This window comes from Bombina bombina, chromosome 3 (assembly GCF_027579735.1).
Source record: "Bombina bombina isolate aBomBom1 chromosome 3, aBomBom1.pri, whole genome shotgun sequence".
In the NCBI taxonomy this organism is placed as follows: Eukaryota; Metazoa; Chordata; class Amphibia; order Anura; family Bombinatoridae; genus Bombina; species Bombina bombina.
Genome location: NC_069501.1, coordinates 816,804,446 through 816,817,726, shown reverse-complemented (window position 1 = coordinate 816,817,726; position 13,281 = coordinate 816,804,446). Strand labels below are relative to the sequence as shown.

Genomic DNA, 13,281 nt, shown 5'->3' with positions numbered 1-13,281 from the left:
AAAATTAAACTATTTTTCTCCAACATAGGTGTGTCCGGTCCACGGCGTCATCCTTACTTGTGGGATATTCTCTTCCCCAACAGGAAATGGCAAAGAGCCCAGCAAAGCTGGTCACATGATCCCTCCTAGGCTCCGCCTTCCCCAGTCATTCTCTTTGCCGTTGCACAGGCAACATCTCCACGGAGATGGCTCAGAGTTTTTTGGTGTTTAAATGTAGTTTTTATTCTTCTATCAAGAGTATGTTATTTTAAAATAGTGCTGGTATGTACTATTTACTCTGTAACAGAAAAGAGATGAAGATTTCTGTTTGTAAGAGGAAGATGATTTTAGCAACCGTTACTAAAATCGATGGCTGTTTCCACACAGGACTGTTGAGAGGAATTAACTTCAGTTGGGGGAAACAGTGAGCAGACTTTGGCTGCTTGAGGTATGACACATTTCTAACAAGACTTGGTAATGCTGGAAGCTGTCATTTTTCCTATGGGATCCGGTAAGCCATTTTCTTAATTTTCAATATAAGAATAAAAGGGCTTCACAAGGGCTTTAAAGACTGGTAGACATTTTTCTGGGCCAAAACGATTACTTTATAAGCATATTTAATGGTTTATAACTTTGGAGAGTTATTTTAATCTTGGGAATTTTATTAAAAAAACGGCAGGCACTGTGTTGGACACCTTTTTCACTTTCTAGTCATAGGCAGAGCCTCATTTTCGCGCCACTAATGCGCAGTTGTTTTTGAGAAGCAAGGCATGCAGATGCATGTGTGAGGAGCTCAGATCCACTGAAAAAGCTTATTGAAGGCGTCATTTGGTATCGTATTCCCCTCTGGGCTTGGTTGGGTCTCAGCAAAGCAGATACCAGGGACTGTATAGGGGTTAAATGTAAAAACGGCTCCGGTTCCGTTATTTTAAGAGTTAAAGCTTTCAAATTTGGTGTGCAATACTTTTAAGGCTTTATGACACTGTGGTGAAATTTTGGTGAATTTTGAACATTTCCTTCATACTTTTGCGTATATTCAGTAAAAAAGTGTGTTCAGTTTAAAATTTAAAGAGACAGTAACGGTTTTATTTTAAAACGTTTTTTGTGCTTTGTTATCAAGTTTATGCCTATTAACATGTCTGAACTATCAGATAGACGATGTTCTGTATGTTCGGAAGCCAAGGTTCCTCTCCATTTAAATATATGTGATGAATGTGACAAACAAAGTAGGGACAATGATGCCACTGATAATAATGTTGCCCAAAATGATTCCTTAAGTGAGGGGAGTAAGCATGGTACTGCATCATCTCCTTCTATGTCTACACCAGTCTTGCCCACTCAGGAGGTCCCTAGTGAATCTAGTGCGCCAATCCTCCTTACTATGCAACAATTAACGGCTGTAATGGATAATTCTATTAAAAACATTTTAGCCAAAATGCCCACTTATCAGCGAAAGCGCGACTGCTCTGTTTTAGATACTGAAGAGCATGAGGATGCTGATGATAATGGTTCTGACATGCCCTTACACCAGTCTGAAGGGGCTAGGGAGGTTTTGTCTGAGGGAGAAATTTCAGATTCAGGAAAAATTTCTCAACAAGCTGAACCTGACGTTATTACATTTAAATTTAAATTGGAACATCTCCGCGCTCTGCTTAAGGAGGTGTTATCTACTCTGGATGATTGTGACAATTTGGTCATTCCAGAGAAATTATGTAAGATGGACAGGTTCCTAGAGGTCCCGGTGCCCCCCGAAGCTTTTCCTATACCCAAGCGGGTGGCGGACATTGTAAATAAAGAATGGGAAAGGCCCGGCATACCTTTTGTCCCTCCCCCTATATTTAAGAAATTATTTCCTATGGTCGACCCCAGGAAGGACTTATGGCAGACAGTCCCCAAGGTCGAGGGGGCGGTTTCTACTCTAAACAAACGCACCACTATCCCTATAGAAGATAGTTGTGCTTTCAAAGATCCTATGGATAAAAAATTAGAGGGTTTGCTTAAAAAGATGTTTGTTCAGCAAGGTTACCTTCTACAACCAATTTCATGCATTGTTCCTGTCACTACAGCAGCGTGTTTCTGGTTCGAGGAACTAGAAAAGTCGCTCAATCAAGCATCCTCTTATGAGGAGGTTATGGACAGAGTTCAAGCACTTAAGTTGGCTAACTCTTTTACCTTAGACGCCACTTTGCAATTAGCTAGATTAGCGGCGAAAAATTCAGGTTTTGCTATTGTGGCGCGCAGAGCGCTTTGGCTGAAGTCTTGGTCAGCGGATGTGTCCTCCAAGAACAGATTGCTTAACATCCCTTTCAAGGGGAAAACGCTGTTTGGCCCTGACTTGAAAGAGATTATTTCAGACATCACTGGGGGAAAGGGCCACGCCCTTCCTCAGGATAGGTCTTTTAAGGCTAAAAATAAAACAAATTTTCGTCCCTTTCGCAGAAACGGACCAGCCTCAAATTCTACATCCTCTAAGCAAGAGGGTAATTCTTCTCAAACCAAGCCAGCCTGGAGACCGATGCAAGGCTGGAACAAAGGTAAGCAGGCCAAGAAGCCCGCTACCGCTACCAAGAAAGCATGAGATGCTGGCCCCCGATCCGGGACCGGATCTGGTGGGGGGCAGACTCTCTCTCTTCGCTCAGGCTTGGGCAAGAGATGTTCAGGATCCTTGGGCGCTAGAAATAGTTTCTCAAGGTTATCTCCTGGAATTCAAGGAACTACCCCCAAGGGGAAGGTTCCACAGGTCTCAATTGTCTTCAGACCAAATAAAAAGACAGGCATTCTTACATTGTGTAGAAGACCTGTTAAAAATGGGAGTGATTCATCCTGTTCCATTAGGAGAACAAGGGATGGGGTTTTACTCCAATCTGTTCATAGTTCCCAAAAAAGAGGGAACATTCAGGCCAATTTTGGATCTCAAGATCCTAAACAAATTTCTCAAGGTCCCATCGTTCAAGATGGAAACCATTCGGACAATTCTTCCTACCATCCAGGAAGGTCAATTCATGACCACGGTGGATTTAAAGGATGCGTATCTACATATTCCTATCCACAAGGAACATCATCGGTTCCTAAGATTCGCCTTTCTGGACAAGCATTACCAGTTTGTGGCACTTCCATTCGGACTAGCCACTGCTCCAAGAATTTTCACAAAGGTACTAGGGTCCCTTCTAGCGGTGCTAAGGCCAAGGGGCATTGCAGTAGTACCCTACTTGGACGACATACTGATTCAAGCGTCGTCTCTACCACAAGCAAAGGCTCATACGGACATTGTCCTAGCCTTTCTCAGATCTCACGGGTGGAAAGTGAACGTAGAAAAAAGTTCTCTATTCCCGTCAACAAGAGTTCCCTTCTTGGGAACAATAATAGACTCCTTGGAAATGAAGATTTTTCTGACAGAAGCCAGAAAATCAAAACTTCTAAGCTCTTGTCAAGTACTTCATTCTGTTCTTCTTCCTTCCATAGCGCAGTTCGTGGAAGTAATAGGTTTGATGGTTGCGGCAATGGACATAGTTCCTTTTGCGCGAATTCATCTAAGACCATTACAACTGTGCATGCTCAGACAGTGGAATGGGGATTATACAGATTTGTCCCCGACGATCCAAGTAGATCAGAGGACCAGAGATTCACTCCGTTGGTGGCTGACCCTGGACAACCTGTCCCAAGGGATGAGCTTCAGAAGACCAGAGTGGGTCATTGTAACGACCGACGCCAGCCTGGTGGGCTGGGGCGCGGTCTGGAAACACCTGAAGGCTCAGGGTCTATGGTCTCGGGAAGAATCTCTTCTCCCGATAAACATTCTGGAACTGAGAGCGATATTCAATGCTCTCAAGGCTTGGCCTCAACTAGCAAAGGCCAAATTCATAAGGTTTCAATCAGACAACATGACGACTGTTGCATATATCAACCATCAGGGGGGAACAAGGAGTTCCCTGGCGATGGAAGAAGTGACCAAAGTAATTCAATGGGCGGAGCTTCACTCCTGCCACTTGTCTGCAATCCACATCCCAGGAGTGGAAAATTGGGAAGCGGATTTTCTGAGTCGTCAGACATTTCATCCGGGGGAGTGGGAACTCCATCCGGAAATCTTTGCCCAAATAACTCAATTATGGGGCATTCCAGACATGGATCTGATGGCGTCTTGTCAGAACTTCAAGGTTCCTTGCTACGGGTCCAGATCCAGGGATCCCAAGGCGACTCTAGTAGATGCACTAGTAGCGCCCTGGACCTTCAACCTAGCTTATGTGTTCCCACCGTTTCCTCTCATTCCCAGGCTGGTAGCCAGGATCAATCAAGAGAGGGCTTCGGTGATCTTGATAGCTCCTGCGTGGCCACGCAGAACTTGGTATGCAGACCTGGTGAATATGTCATCGGCTCCACCATGGAAGCTACCTTTGAGACGGGACCTTCTTGTTCAAGGTCCGTTCGAACATCCGAATCTGGCATCACTCCAACTGACTGCTTGGAGATTGAACGCTTGATTTTATCAAAGCGTGGGTTCTCAGATTCTGTCATTGATACTCTTATTCAGGCTAGAAAGCCTGTAACTAGAAAAATTTACCATAAAGTATGGAAGAAATATATCTGTTGGTGCGAATCGAAAGGATTCCCATGGAACAGGGTAAAAATTCCTAAGATTCTATCCTTTCTACAAGAGGGTTTGGAGAAAGGATTATCTGCAAGTTCTTTGAAGGGACAGATTTCTGCTTTATCTGTTTTGCTTCACAAGAAGCTGGCGGCTGTGCCAGATGTTCAGGCTTTTGTTCAGGCTCTGGTTAGAATCAAGCCTGTTTACAAACCTTTGACTCCTCCTTGGAGTCTCAATTTAGTTCTTTCAGTTCTTCAAGGGGTTCCGTTTGAACCCTTACATTCCGTAGATATTGTTATTATCTTGGAAAGTTTTGTTTTTGGTTGCAATTTCTTCTGCTAGAAGAGTTTCAGAGTTATCTGCTCTGCAGTGTTCTCCTCCTTATCTGGTGTTCCATGCAGATAAGGTGGTTTTGCGTACTAAACCTGGTTTTCTTCCGAAAGTTGTTTCTAACAAAAATATTAACCAGGAGATAGTTGTGCCTTCTTTGTGTCCGAATCCAGTTTCAAAGAAGGAACGTTTGTTGCACAATTTGGATGTAGTTCGTGCTCTAAAATTCTATTTAGAGGCTACAAAGGATTTCAGACAAACATCTTCCTTGTTTGTTGATTATTCTGGTAAAAGGAGAGGTCAAAAAGCAACTGCTACCTCTCTCTCTTTTTGGCTTAAAAGCATCATCAGATTGGCTTATGAGACTGCCGGACGGCAGCCTCCTGAAAGAATCACAGCTCATTCCACTAGGGTTGTGGCTTCCACATGGGCCTTCAAGAGCGAGGCTTCTGTTGATCAGATATGTAAGGCAGCGACTTGGTCTTCACTGCACACTTTTACCAAATTTTACAAATTTGATACTTTTGCTTCTTCTGAGGCTATTTTTGGGAGAAAGGTTTTGCAAACCGTGGTGCCTTCCATCTAGGTGACCTGATTTGCTCCCTCCCATCATCCGTGTCCTAAAGCTTTGGTATTGGTTCCCACAAGTAAGGATGACGCCGTGGACCGGACACACCTATGTTGGAGAAAACAGAATTTATGTTTACCTGATAAATTACTTTCTCCAACGGTGTGTCCGGTCCACGGCCCGCCCTGGTTTTTTAATCAGGTCTGATGATTTAATTTCTCTAACTACAGTCACCACGGTATCATATGATTTCTCCTATGCAAATATTCCTACTTTACGTCGGTCGAATGACTGGGGAAGGCGGAGCCTAGGAGGGATCATGTGACCAGCTTTGCTGGGCTCTTTGCCATTTCCTGTTGGGGAAGAGAATATCCCACAAGTAAGGATGACGCCGTGGACCGGACACACCGTTGGAGAAAGTAATTTATCAGGTAAACATAAATTCTGTTTTAGCACATATCTGTTTTCCTTTGTTCTGTTTAGTATCTTTTGAATACTATTTGATGTTGGATTCATTATCTGTCTTAGACACGTATTTGTCTCTATTGATTTAAAGGTTTTCTTTTTTTTCTCTCTTTTATACCAGATGGTGAAACTCCAGGAAATCTTTAAGACATTTTATTTAGGGAAGCACAGTGGCAGAAGGTTACAATGGCAAACAACACTGGGACATGCCGTCCTGAAGGCAGAGTTTAAAGAAGTAAGAACTAAAATACAACAAATAGCCAGTACTACAAACTAAAGTAGCATGTTTTTCTCCTGTATAGCTGTAAGCCTTTGCTTGGGGCAGAGCTTCTAGTCAAGCTGCTAGATTTTGCAAGAGACAAAAAGTAATGCTTCCTCTTCCTGCCCTTGCACAAAATGTGTAAACTAAACTGCTGCTTTGTTTGCTGGAGATAATAATAAAGCATGCAGTATAGTTATTATTGCTGTGATGTTAAATGATTATTTTATTCCCCCGTGTAGCTGCGTAATATACTGGATCTATGCACTAAAATTCTCTAATGAAGCTGAATGTTCTGCGCCAAGAAAGCTCTTACTGCATATCTAAATCTCACGGTCTTTGAAGCTTTGAAATCGTTTTAGTGAATGCCTTGGCTCTGTTGCAAATCCATTCTGCATTTTGTATTATACGTTTGGGATCTCTGTGTGCTCTAAAGAAAATGTTGCCAGCCAGGTGGTGGGCATTGTAATGCTTTGCAATATTATAACATGTTCTGTTATTTATAAATGGTACTTAAATGGATTCTAAACCTAATGGTTTTTTCTGCAACTTCCTAATTTACTCCTATTATCAAATTGTCTTTGTTCTTTTGCTATCTTTATTTGAAAAGCAGGAGACGGCCCATTTTTGGTTCAGAACCTGGGTAACCACCAATAAGCAAGCACTATCCAGGGTGCTGAACCTAAAATAGGCCGGCTCCTAAGCTTTACGTTCCTGCTTTTCAAATGAAGATAGCAAGGGAATGATGAAAAATTGATAATAGGAGCCTAGAAACAGAACTTTTTTCCACTTTCTGCGTTGATTTTTTTTTTACTGAAAACGTTTCTGCAGGTCATTTTGAAATTCAATTTTAAATTAGGCATTTACACTAAAGCACCAACTAAATTATGTGTTGGTTAACTGGAGAATAAAGCATTTTTTTTAAAGTTTCATAATAAATTGCAGCAGATAAAAATTGCATTGCAAATTAGCTGAAGAGAAAAAAAAAATTAAGTTTTTAAAATGTCTCTTGAATAAATGTGTTTCCTTTGCTCTAACATCACATAATTATAAGGTAAACATCCAGTAATAAAAAAGGTATATTGCATTCAGTAGTCACAGCTTTGCAGACTGGGAATATTTGACTGTTCTCTTCAAACAGCATGTCACTCTGTCTGCACTGTAGTAAGGAAAAAATACACAGTTCTGCCAGAGCACAGTGCAGTTTGAAAGGAACTGCACAGCAAAGATCTCACATCACAGCATGTTCTGCCTTGGGGAATAGGAGTGAATTAGAAAGTTGCTTAAAATTGCATGCTCTATCTGAATTATAAAAGGAAAACATTTGGGTTTAGTATCCCTTTAAGCTATCCAAAGCACAAAAAGCTTTAGTCTATCCCTGCCTGTGTGTCTTTAAATGGACATTTTAAACTTTTTTTTAACTATAAAAACCTAGAATAATTTTCCTGTAGGCAAACAAAATAATTGCATCCTCTAGCCTCTAGTACATTAACTCTTCTCATTATATTCTTTACATTTCCTGTTGCACATTTTATTGGTGTTTGAGAAAAGAGTGACACTGCAGGGATCATTTATTGAGTAGTGCATCCCTACATTGCAGTTATAGGATATATACATTTCTAGAACATTATGGCTTTTTATATCCTAATTTCTGAAACTATGTAACATAAATCACTTTATTTTCTTTCATGTAATTGGCAAGAGTCCATGAGCTAGTGACGTATGTGATATACAATCCTACCAGGAGGGGCAAAGTTTCCCAAACCTCAAAATGCCTATAAATACACCCCTCACCACACCCACAATTCAGTTTTACAAACTTTGCCTCCTATGGAGGTGGTGAAGTAAGTTTGTGCTAAGATTTCTACGTTGACATGCGCTTCTCAGCATTTTGAAACCCGATTCCTCTCAGAGTACAGCGAATGTCAGAGGGACGTGGAGAGTATCACCTATTGAATGCAATGATTTTCCTAACGGGGGTCTTTTTCATAGGTTCTCTGTTATCGGTCGTAGAGATTCATCTCTTACCTCCCTTTTCAGATCGACGATATACTCTCATATACCATTACCTCTACTAATAACTGTTTCAGTACTGGTTTGGCTGTCTACTATATGTGGATGGGTTTCTTTGGGTAAGTATGTTTTCGTTACTTAAGACACCTCAGCTATGGTTTTGGCACTTTATGCATTTATATAAAGTTCTAAATATATGTATTGTACTTATATTTGCCATGAGTCAGGTTCATTTTTTTCCCTTTTGCAGATTGTCACTTTTCATATTTGGGGAAAGTTAATATTAAGAAATATTTTTTTCTTACCTGGGGTTTAGTCTTTTTTTTTCAATTGACTACTTTGTTTCAAATTGCAGGCTGACTTCGACTCGCGGGTGCGCCAAATGCTAGACTTTATTGCGTCATTCTTGGCGCAAGATTTTTTTGGCGCGAAAGGCACGTCCGTTGACGCAAGTTCGTCATTTCCGGCATCATAATTGACGCAGAGGTTTCACACAGGGTTGCGTCATTAGTGACGCGAGTGTGTCATTTCTGGACATGGTTGGCGGCAAAAAAAATTTAAGTTACGTTGTGCGTCATACTTGGCGCCAAACTTTTTTCATTATTTATTTGCCCCATTGCTGTTTGCCTCTTGCCTTTTTCTATGTCAGAGGGCTATGCTATTTGCATTTTTCCCATTCCTGAAACTGTCATATAAGGAAATTGATAATTTTGCTTTATATGTTGTTTTTTCTTTTACATTCTGCAAGATGTCTCAATCTGATCCTGCCTCAGAAGTATCTGTTGGAACTTTGCTGCTTGACATTGGTTCTACCAAAGCTAAGTGCATTTGTTGTAAAATTGTGGAGATTATATCTCCTAATGTATTTGTATTAGTTGCCATGATAAACTTTTACATGCAGATAGTGTGTCCATCAGTAATAGTACATTACCGGTTGCAGTTCCTTCAACTTCTAATGTACAGGATATACCTATGAATTTTAAAGAATTTGTTACTGATTCTATTCAGAAGGCTTTGTCTGCATTTCCACCTTCTAATAAGCGTAAGAGGTCTTTTAAATCTTCTAATAAAGTTGATGAAATTTCAAATGACCGACAACATAATGAATTATCCACCTCTGATGAGGATCTATCTGATTCAGAAGATCCTTCCTCAGATATTGACACTGAGAAATCTACTTATTTATTTAAAATAGAGTATATGTGTTCTTTGTTAAAAGAAGTGTTAATTACTTTGGATATTGAGGAAGCTAGTCCTCTTGATATTAAAACCAGTAAACTTTTAAATTCTGTTTTTAAACTTCCTGTGGTTACTTCAAGGTTGACATATGCCACCGTTGTAATATTGTCTGTCTGAAAACAAATGAACGGTTCTCTCTTCAACAGAGGCCAAACCTGAAGAGCTCTGAGAATTGCACAGAGTTCTAAAATATTGATTGGAAATCTCAAGAGGCGAGATTACCAATCAATATTTTAGAACTCTGTGCAATTCTCAGAGCTCTTCAGTTTTGCCCTCTGTTGAAGAGAAAACCGTTCATTTGTTTTCAGACAGACAATATTACAACGGTGGCATATGTCAATCATCAGGGTGGGACTCTCAGTCCCCAAGCTATGAAAGAAGTATCTTGGATACTTGTTTGGGCGGAATCCAGCTCCTGTCTAATTTCTGCAGTTCATATCCCAGGTGTAGACAATTGGGAGGCGGATTATCTCAGCCGTCAGACTTTACATCCAGGGGAGTGGTCTCTCCATCCGGATGTGTTTTCTCAGATTGTTCAGATGTGGGGTCTTCCAGAAATCGATCTGATGGCTTCTCATCTGAACAAGAAACTTCCCAGATACCTGTCCAGGTCCAGGGATTCTCAGGCAGAAGCAGTGGATGCGCTGACACTTCCTTGGTGTTATCAACCTGCTTATATCTTCCCGCCTCTAGTTCTTCTTCCAAGAGTGATCTCCAAAATCATCATGGAACAATCATTTGTGTTGCTGGTGGCTCCAGCATGGCTCCACAGGTTTTGGTGTGCGTATCTTATTCGGATGTCCAGTTGCCAACCTTGGCCACTTCCGTTAAGGCCGGACCTACTGTCTCAAGGTCCGTTTTTCCATCAGGATCTCAAATCTTTAAATTTGAAGGTATGGAAATTGAACGCTTAGTGCTAAGTCATAAAGGTTTCTCTGACTCAGTAATTTTACAAGCTTGTAAATCTGTCTCTAAGAAGATTTATTATCGAGTTTGGAAGACTTACATTTCATGGTGTTCTTCTCATAAATTCTCTTGGCATTCTTTTAGAATTCCTAGAATTTTACAGTTTCTTCAGGATGGTTTGGATAAAGGTTTGTCTGCAAGTACTTTGAAGGGACAAATCTCTGCTCTTTCGATTTTATTTCACAGAAAGATTGCTACTCTTCCTGATATTCACTGTTTTGTTCAGGCTTTAGTTTGTATTAAGCCTGTCATTAAATCAATTTCTTTCATGTAATTAACAAGAGTCCATGAGCTAGTGACGTATGGGATATACATTCCTACCAGGAGGGGCAAAGTTTCCCAAACCTTAAAATGCCTATAAATACACCCCTCACCACACCCACAAATCAGTTTTACAAACTTTGCCTCCAAGGGAGGTGGTGAAGTAAGTTTGTGCTAGATTCTACGTTGATATGCGCTCCGCAGCAAGTTGGAGCCCGGTTTTCCTCTCAGCGTGCAGTGAATGTCAGAGGGATGTGAGGAGAGTATTGCCTATTGAATGCAGTGATCTCCTTCTACGGGGTCTATTTCATAAGGTTCTCTGTTATCGGTCGTAGAGATTCATCTCTTACCTCCCTTTTCAGATCGACGATATACTCTTATATTTACCATTTCCTCTACTGATTCTCGTTTCAGTACTGGTTTGGCTTTCTACAAACATGTAGATGAGTGTCCTGGGGTAAGTAAGTCTTATTTTCTGTGACACTCTAAGCTATGGTTGGGCACTTTATTTATAAAGTTCTAAATATATGTATTCAAACATTTATTTGCCTTGACTCAGAATGTTCACTTTCCTTATTTCCAGACAGTCAGTTTCATATTTGGGATTATGCTTTAAATTATCATATTTTTTCTTACCTCAAAAATTTGACTTTTTTCCCTGTGGGCTGTTAGGCTCGCGGGGGCTGAAAATGCTTCATTTTATTGCGTCATTTTTGGCGCTGACTTTTTTGGCGCAAAAATTCTTTTCCGTTTCCGGCGTCATACGTGTCGCCGGAAGTTGCGTCATTTTTTGACGTTATTTTGCGCCAAAAATTTCGGCGTTCCGGATGTGGCGTCATTTTTGGCGCCAAAAGCATTTAGGCGCCAAATAATGTGGGCGTCTTATTTGGCGCCAAAAAATATGGGCGTCGCTTTTGTCTCCACATTATTTCAGTCTCATTTTTCATTTGCTTCTGGTTGCTAGAAGCTTGATGTTTGGCATTTTTTTCCCATTCCTGAAACTGTCTTATAAGGAATTTGATCTATTTTGCTTTATATGTTGTTTTTTCTCTTACATATTGCAAGATGTCTCACGTTGCATCTGAGCCAGAAGATACTACAGGAAAACCTCTGCCTGCTGGATCTACCAAAGCTAAGTGTATCTGCTGTAAATTTTTGGTAGCTATTCCTCCAGCTGTTGTTTGTAATAATTGTCATGACAAACTTGTTAAAGCAGATAATATTTCCTTTAGTGATGTACCATTGCCTGTTGCAGTTCCCTCAACATCTAAGGTGCAGAATGTTCCTGATAACATAAGAGATTTTGTTTCTGAATCCATAAAGAAGGCTTTGTCTGTTATTTCTCCTTCTAGTAAACGTAAAAAGTCTTTTAAATCTTCTCTCTCTACAGATGAATTTTTAAATGAACACCATCATTCTGATTCTTTGGACTCTTCTGGTTCAGAGGATTCTGTCTCAGAGATTGATGCTGATAAATCTTCATATTTATTTAAGATGGAATTTATTCGCTCTTTACTTAAAGAAGTACTAATTGCTTTAGAAATAGAGGATTCTAGTCCTCTTGATACTAATTCTATACGTTTGGATAAGGTTTTTAAAGCTCCTGCGGTTATTCCAGAAGTCTTTCCTGTTCCTAATGCTATTTCTGCAGTAATTGCTAAGGAATGGGATAAATTGGGTAATTCATTTACTCCTTCTAAACGTTTTAAGCAATTATATCCTGTTCCGACTGACAGGTTAGAATTTTGGGACAAAATCCCTAAAGTTGATGGGGCTATTTCTACCCTTGCTAAACGTACTACCATTCCTACGTCAGATGGTACATCGTTTAAGGATCCTTTAGATAGAAAAATTGAATCTTTTCTAAGAAAAGCTTATCTATGTTCAGGTAATCTTCTTAGACCTGCTATATCATTGGCTGATGTTGCTGCAGCTTCAACTTTTTGGTTGGAAACTCTAGCGCAACAAGTAACAAATCGTGATTCTCATGATATTATTATTCTTCTCCAGCATGCTAATAATTTTATCTGTGATGCCATTTTTGATATTATTAGAGTTGATGTTAGATTTATGTCTCTGGCTATCTTAGCCAGAAGAGCTTTATGGCTTAAGACTTGGAATGCTGATATGGCTTCTAAATCAACTCTACTTTCCATTTCTTTCCAGGGAAACAAATTATTTGGTTCTCAGTTGGATTCTATTATTTCAACTGTTACTGGTGGGAAAGGAACTTTTTTACCACAGGATAAAAAGTCTAAAGGTAAAAACAGGGCTAACAATCGTTTTCGTTCCTTTCGTTTCAACAAAGAACAAAAGCCTGATCCTTCGTCCTCAGGAGCAGTTTCAGTTTGGAAACCATCTCCAGTCTGGAATAAATCCAAGCCTGCTAGAAAGGCAAAGCCTGCTTCTAAGTTCACATGAAGGTACGGCCCTCATTCCAGTTCAGCTGGTAGGGGGCAGGTTACGTTTTTTCAAAGAAATTTGGATCAATTCTGTTCACAATCTTTGGATTCAGAACATTGTTTCAGAAGGGTACAGAATTGGTTTCAAGATGAGACCTCCTGCAAAGAGATTTTTTCTTTCCCATGTCCCAGTAAATCCAGTGAAAGCTCAAGC

The 13,281-nt window shown here is 40.3% G+C and overlaps 1 protein-coding gene across 1 annotated transcript in view; it reads left to right on the top strand.

The window, feature by feature from the left end:
• Positions 1–13,281, top strand: part of CUL4A (cullin 4A) — a 433,228-nt gene that overhangs the window by 393,940 nt on the left and 26,007 nt on the right. Inside the window, 1 exon segment of the mRNA XM_053707765.1 lies at positions 6,049–6,162. Coding sequence (XP_053563740.1) covers positions 6,049–6,162 — 114 coding nt within the window.